Raw genomic sequence first — 6618 nt, 5'->3', positions numbered from 1 at the left:
TTAAGTATCTTCACCCCATGGCCCTAGGCCTGGTGGGACCCATCGAAAGATAATATTTAACTTTATAGGAACTGGGAATTTTCCTATAATTGCATGAAATCCATAGACAATAAAATCAATGGAACGATGGATTCAGATAACAGAAAATAAACCCAACCCTGAATATTCAGTCAGTTTAGAGTAGTTAGTATTAATACCAGACAGACAGCTCAGATTCACTGGACATGACAAAGTGTGTTCTCAAGTACAAACACAATAACACAATACATCATCTTCATCTTCTTCTTCTTTATTTCCCTCTTTCATTCCTTTACAAAATATTCACAGAGAGTCAAAATACCCAAACTCCATTACATCATCTTCCATCTCCAATCAATCTCTATCTACCTATCAAGCCAAAGTTAAGTTCTCCACTAAAATCAGAACAGGAAAACAGAAACAAAAAACCCATTACAATTTCCTGCAAATCTATCCTGGGTTTTCACTATATTCACTTATATTCAAGAACATAATTATTGACTTTGATATCAGAGATAGATTCTAATCCAAGGATTTTCTGCAACTAAATGGGAATTTAGGGGTCAAGAACAACAGTTTTCAGATTCTGTCTCCCTCTTTGTTCAGTAGATTCCTCGATTGACCATCTCCAAATAACGATTTTCAGATTCTTGCCTCTGCAGTCGCAACTCGTCGTACCTCCTCTTGATGAACGCTTCAACTCGCCGATTCAACTCGTCGTGACTCATCAACACTTCCGTCCTCTGCGCCGCATTCCTCGACGAACTCGACCCAGACGACACCGATGACGCCGTGTCATTGAACGTCTCCGACTTCCTCAGCTCCTTTCGGCTCCTCACCGTCATCGCCGTCGTCACCGACGACAGCGCCGGTTCTGGGTCGGGCTCAGGGGCACGGTGTGGTACTTCCCACGTCTCGCACTTCTTCAGTTGCCGAGCCTGCGTCTTCTTTTGTCCCTCCATGATCGCCTTCCACTTCTGATCCAGCGTTTCGTTCTCATCCTTCTTCTCGTCCGAGGCCGTCGTCACTCTTGCTGTTTTCTGGTTGGTTTCCATTGGTTTTCTCACGGAGAAATGAGCCGAAGAACCTTCGAATGGATTCGGTTTCGGCTTTGGCCTCTCGTCGGAATCCGTCAAGCTGGAGGCATCAAACCAGCTCTCCAACGACGTCTGGATGGATTTTTCAACTGAAATCACAGATTTGTCGTCGGACTCCGTAGGCATTTCGTCCACCTCATGCCAAACTACAGGCGAATTCCTCTGAAAACGAGACGACGACTCTGTATTACCTGAATTGACTCGTCTTAGCTGTAGCGATCGATTCTCTATTTCAATAACACCATCCTCGCTGTTCTTCATCTCAGTAATCTTTTGCTGGAAGTTCGACAGAACTGCAATGACGATTATGATGAAATTGAAGACGATGAAGAGATACGGAGGATCTAACCAGCTTTGGATGGATGTCCATAGACGAGGAAGAGTAGAGAGGAAGAGATTGATGGAATACGGGATTGCGAGCATGAATAGAAGCAAAGTTGAGATGATTCCAACGGCGATGAACGTGGGTTTCACGATCTTGATGGCCGTCTGAAACCTGTTCTTAGCCGACGAGGTCTGAAATAAATTGGCCATTGCTTCCGAAAATGATATTAAAAGAGGATTTTTCGGAATGAAATCTTAGAGGTTAATGAGATTCTAAGATGAACATAACCAGAACTACATTTATGGAACCACGACAGCCATTAAAAGAGCTTCGGGATCGCAAAGAAGATGAAAGCCACGTTTCAACTAAAAGATAAGAGACTATACCCAAATGGATGAACCATGAAAGTAAGACTGCAAGAGGGACTAAAAACGCTCTTGCCTCAAAGATCAGAAAGCGTTAGAAAACCAGAAGTTGTTGCTTAAAAGATCCGAAATAGCATCTAAAACAGCCGTTTTCGGAGATAAAACCCTAAAATTTCAAAACAAAACAACAGGACAGGAGCTAGAGAGATATCGTGCACAAAGAATGCTTAAAAGGAACCGGCCGGAGTTTTGAAAAGGTTTCATGTGCTGAGAGTTCTTGACTTGAAAATGCCACAGCCCAATTAGAAGAGCACATCAGAGCGTTTTCAGAGACAGCGAAGCCGAGAGACCGAAGCCCAGAGATTTCAGATGCTTTAACGTGAGAAAAGGGCGAGTTGCAGGGACGCCATTGTCGGAGCGTTGAAGCCTTGCTGGTTGCAGAGCCGGCACAATGTAGACGGTTCAAAAAACTGGGACGCCTTTTGTAGGGGACATACGCATAAGCCACGTTCATGTTTGCGCCGTTAGTCTCGTATACCAACCGTCCAAAGCATGGAAACTATTCGACCGATAAGCATATAGTCTTCATTGAAAGTGTAAAGTAAACCGAATCCATAGGGGTGAAATTTGGGCGGGACCAACCGGAGCCCGAACCGATCGAACCCAAAATTTTATACGGTCTGAGCTTGGATTTATGATCCTTTAACTTAGGCTTTAGCTAGCCTTTACAGTCCGTTTGGTTGTCAAAAAGGGATGGGATGGGAAAGGAAATTTTATTCTCATTTTGACATTCTGGTGTTTGATTGCTGAGAAGGGAAACCTACTATTCATGTCTTTCTTCGAACACTCATGGACGAGGTGAGTTCCAATCTCCCCCTCATTAGTAAAAGAAGAATGCTCAGAAAAAAATTAACAAATAATAATATATTTATAAATTAATACTTCAGCAGCATGTAGGAAAGGTTTGTCATCTTCAAAGTTGCAGAAGATACAAGGGCGAAGCAAGATCTGGAGTTGTTCTCACTACCTCCAATCTTCACCCAAACGAGAAAACATATAAAAATAAAAAAAGTAAAAAGAATAATTGGCACCTGGTTTAACAAATCTGAGAGAAGAGAAATATATCTCATGGGAAAAACTGATCCGAGGGAAGAAAACTCTTACCTTGAAGCGGGCTTGAACCTAGAAAAACACCTTGGCGCGTTTTAACGGGAAACAATGGCTTTTAGCCGACGAACGACCATGTTGGTTTAAGGTTCTACAAGCACAAGTGTAGATCTGTAAAACATCTACTTCTATACCGTCGGAAACAATGGCTTTTAGTTGACGAATGGCCATGTTTTCATGACAGCATGAGGAGATCGGTGATGCCAAAAATGTGAAGAATATATAGTCACCTTTACTCTATGGTCATGGATCTGGTCTTATCTTCGTAGAGAATGCTGTCGGAGACTTGATTGCTGTAGACACAGGGAGACGGTGAGAGGACGGCTACGGAGCTTCAGTCAAAAGTCTCGACATTTTTTTTCTCACAATTTTCTCTTCGAACCGGGGTTGCACCATTTCAGTGTGACCCTGCATCCACCAACACCCCACAGTTTCCCATTCCATCCCAGCGAACAAACACGTGAAAATGAGAATCTAATGGGAATATTCTCATTTTCCCATCCCAATGGCAGCAACCAAACGTATCATTACGTAGGTTCAATCTAATGTCAGGCTTAACCTTAGGTTCAATCTAATATCAGGCCTTAGGCCCAAATCTTAGGATTTGGTCCAGGTTGGTCAGAAACCCGACCCAACTTGTCTCACTTGCACCCCTATCAAGCCAGTGCCTTGTATGAATGATCGTTTATGATGTGGTCCAGACTGCATGAATCACATATCTTATCTATCTATCTATCTATCTATCTATCTATATATATATATATATATATCTTATATCTTATATATTTGGTATAAATCTTGTGTATATATGTTTATTTTTGGTAAAATCTTATGTATATATGTCAGTATCTTACGTGTATGTATAATATTTTGCCAAATATATACATGAGGGTGCGCCTATATAGAGCGTATGTATAAATTTATATATGATATATATGTATTATATATGGTATATATAATAATTTACTGAATAAATGATATGTGCATATGGTTTATATTTTTTATTGTTATTCTGATTATAAAAAGTAAATTAAATTTTAAAATTTTAAAATATATAAATACTGTGAATCACATGGACCAGCCCGGATGTCTGACCTGACCCCGTCAAGGCCCGGACCTGAATATGTATTTATCAAGTCCGTTGGTGCGGGCAACCCTCAAAGTTGTTTAATGCCTTGTTAAAACTCGGGCCGGGCCCAGCCCATGATCATCCCCAATTGGGGCCAAGGTAAAGGGACCCACCCAATAAATCTTTAAAAATCAAGTGAGGCCGTGAGGGCCTTGTATACATTAGGCTGCGTTTGTTTTCGGTGTAAATGTATTTTTACATTGATGGAGTTGAGACACGATGGTTCCGTGAGAGTGTAAAATATGGATCGGCCATTGTGCTCATTTACACTTGTCTTGTTTGGTTACATCTTGTTGCAGCAGATTTATCAGAGAGGGAGGGAGAGATAGAGAAGGGCGGAACCGGGGTGTAAAGATCTCCCTTCTCAGAAGCTTAGAAGAGAGAAAGGGCAAAAAGACAGAGCCACTATATTAGCTCTTGAAAAATTTTCACTATGGCAGTTAAGAAGAGCTACCTCGCCAATGATTAGTTCCGATATCATGTTCGAATTCGACAAACCGACCTGTGAAATTTGAATCAGGCTGTCTAGCCTGAATTGAAGAAACTGATGACCAATGTGCGTGATGCTGCAGCCATGGAGGGAGGCCTGTGCCGCTGCCTTTCACTTCCCTATGCCCCATCAGTCTACCAGATCCCGAAGTCCCTATGCTACCAGCAGAGGCACAACGGGAGCAAAATGCCCAGGAACGATGAGATGCTGCAGCTATGGAGGGAGAGAGAGAAACAATGGGGTTGCACCCAATTGGAGATTGCTACCTAGAAGTAGAGAACGCCCATCTGAATTGGCCTCCAAGTTCCCCCAATCAAACCCCGCCAGAAGTGGTGGTGGTGAAGGAGAACACCCAAGTAAAAAACACCCATCTGAATCAGCCTCCAAGTTCCCCGAATCCCCGTTAGAGGTGGTGGCAGTGAAGGAGAATGAACGCCCATCTAGATTTGCTCCAATGCCGCAGATAGACACCACCCACTGTTAAGAGAGAGAGATGTTACATCAATTATTGATGTAATTAAACGATAAACATGTAATTTTACACCAATACCAAATGTCTGCAAACTCGAACCGGGGTCTAAAGTTTAGCCCGATTCGATTTTACACCTCTACTAAACGCAGCCTTCGGGACCTGGACCACCAGATTGACATTTATTTTTGAAGGCTTACCACCTGCAGATTGACATGAGTATGCGATCATGACCATCCACTTGATCCTTGATAATCTGTAAGGAGGGTATAATAGTCATTTGAAAATTGTATTTTCGTATATTAACGTGATCGTAAGTCGGCAACCAATTATCTGGGAGATAATATTGATACAGCGAGGAACTAGGAATTTAGGAAAGACGTCACTGTTTCCAACTTTTTGTTTTGTTTTATAGGAAACTTTATGCTGCCGAAAAGACATGATACCGTGAACACCTGATCGGTTATACCTTTTGCGATACCGGTTAATTGGTTACAAGTTTGACTTTCTCGTCGATTTTTTATTTTTTATTTAAAAAAGGTAAAAGACTAACTGAGTTTGTATAAATTGACTTCAAATATAGTCTTTTTAAATAGCATGGTTGACTCCACTGGATCCAAACACACTCTCATTTTTTTTTCTATCTTTTTTAAAAATTCAATTTTACCCTTTAAAAATAAAAGACTTTTAAAACAATATATTGTGTTTCTGCAACTACAACAGTCTTCACGATTAGACCTATTCATGGGCCGGGTTAGGTTTTCACTCTGCATTAACAGATTTTTTTAAGGCCCGAGTCCAAGCCTGGCCCAACCATCAATCCTATAACTTGGGCCCGAAGTCCAAGCCTAGGCCCGAGCCCGAAGTATATAACTCATGCCGCTACTGAAGCGGCTGAATAGAGAGAGAGAGAGAAATTATAAAGAAAAAAATAAAAAATGTATATATTAAGTTATTAATATATATATTAATAAATATTATATATTTTATATTAAATAAATGAGTCGGGCCAGGTTGGGCTCAGGCCAGGCTTTTTTGACAAATTTCGAGCCTGGCCCAACACAAAATCGGGCTTGGTGTTTTGGCCCGAGATCAGGTCCGCAGGCCTAATTACATGTCCAAGAATGATCGGGGTGCGGGCTGGACCGTTGGGCTACTCGGCCCATGCACAGGTCTATTCACGATATATGGCATATAGGAATGAAGGTATACCTCTTCTTAAATCTTTGACATGCAGACGCGGGTAACTGGTTCAAGACAATGTTTTCAAAACCAGATCGGATTGGACGGTCGGACTGGAATAACTGGGAACTGGTTACCTGACTGGTTCTGTTTTGATTCCATAACCACTATTTAGCCAAAAACCATTTATTTGGTCAATGAATTGCTGACCTGGGCGGTCAAATTATCGAATCATTCGACCCAAGAACAAATTTGGCTGTTTTTAGGTTTTTTTTTTTTAATTTTTAATTTTTTTTGTTAAAATAGGCCATCCATTCAGACCGGATAATCGGACCTTTCAATTTGGGAACCGAACCCAAAATGATTCCCTATCCGG

At 41.4% G+C, this 6618-nt stretch overlaps 1 protein-coding gene across 3 annotated transcripts; it reads right to left on the bottom strand.

Moving 5' to 3' along the window:
- Positions 1 to 256: 256 nt before the first annotated feature.
- Positions 257 to 3472, bottom strand: LOC148860764 (uncharacterized). Of its 3 annotated transcripts, XM_088982428.1 has the most exons (3): positions 3203 to 3472; positions 2970 to 3063; positions 257 to 2284 (listed from the first exon to the last, which is right to left on the bottom strand). In XM_088982428.1, the coding sequence occupies exon 3, from the start codon at positions 1647 to 1649 to the stop codon at positions 621 to 623; it is 1029 nt and encodes a 342-aa protein (XP_088838554.1). In that variant the 5' UTR covers positions 1650 to 2284; positions 2970 to 3063; positions 3203 to 3472; the 3' UTR covers positions 257 to 620. The 3 variants fall into 3 exon arrangements, with proteins under 3 accessions (XP_088838554.1, XP_088838553.1, XP_088838552.1); XM_088982427.1 differs by having other exon boundaries at positions 257 to 2839; positions 2970 to 3472; XM_088982426.1 differs by having other exon boundaries at positions 257 to 3063.
- Positions 3473 to 6618: the final 3146 nt, after the last annotated feature.

Source organism: Nelumbo lutea, chromosome 4, assembly GCF_056320005.1.
Source record: "Nelumbo lutea isolate HS-2025 chromosome 4, American lotus-T2T, whole genome shotgun sequence".
Taxonomy (NCBI): domain Eukaryota; kingdom Viridiplantae; phylum Streptophyta; class Magnoliopsida; order Proteales; family Nelumbonaceae; genus Nelumbo; species Nelumbo lutea.
Note: the sequence above shows the minus strand (reverse complement) of the source record. Positions and strands in the feature narration are given on the sequence as shown.

Bases quoted from the DNA above. Each gene is read 5' to 3' on its own strand.
- LOC148860764 (XM_088982427.1), bottom strand. From the start codon at position 1,649: ATGGCCAATTTATTTCAGACCTCGTCGGCTAAGAACAGGTTTCAGACG.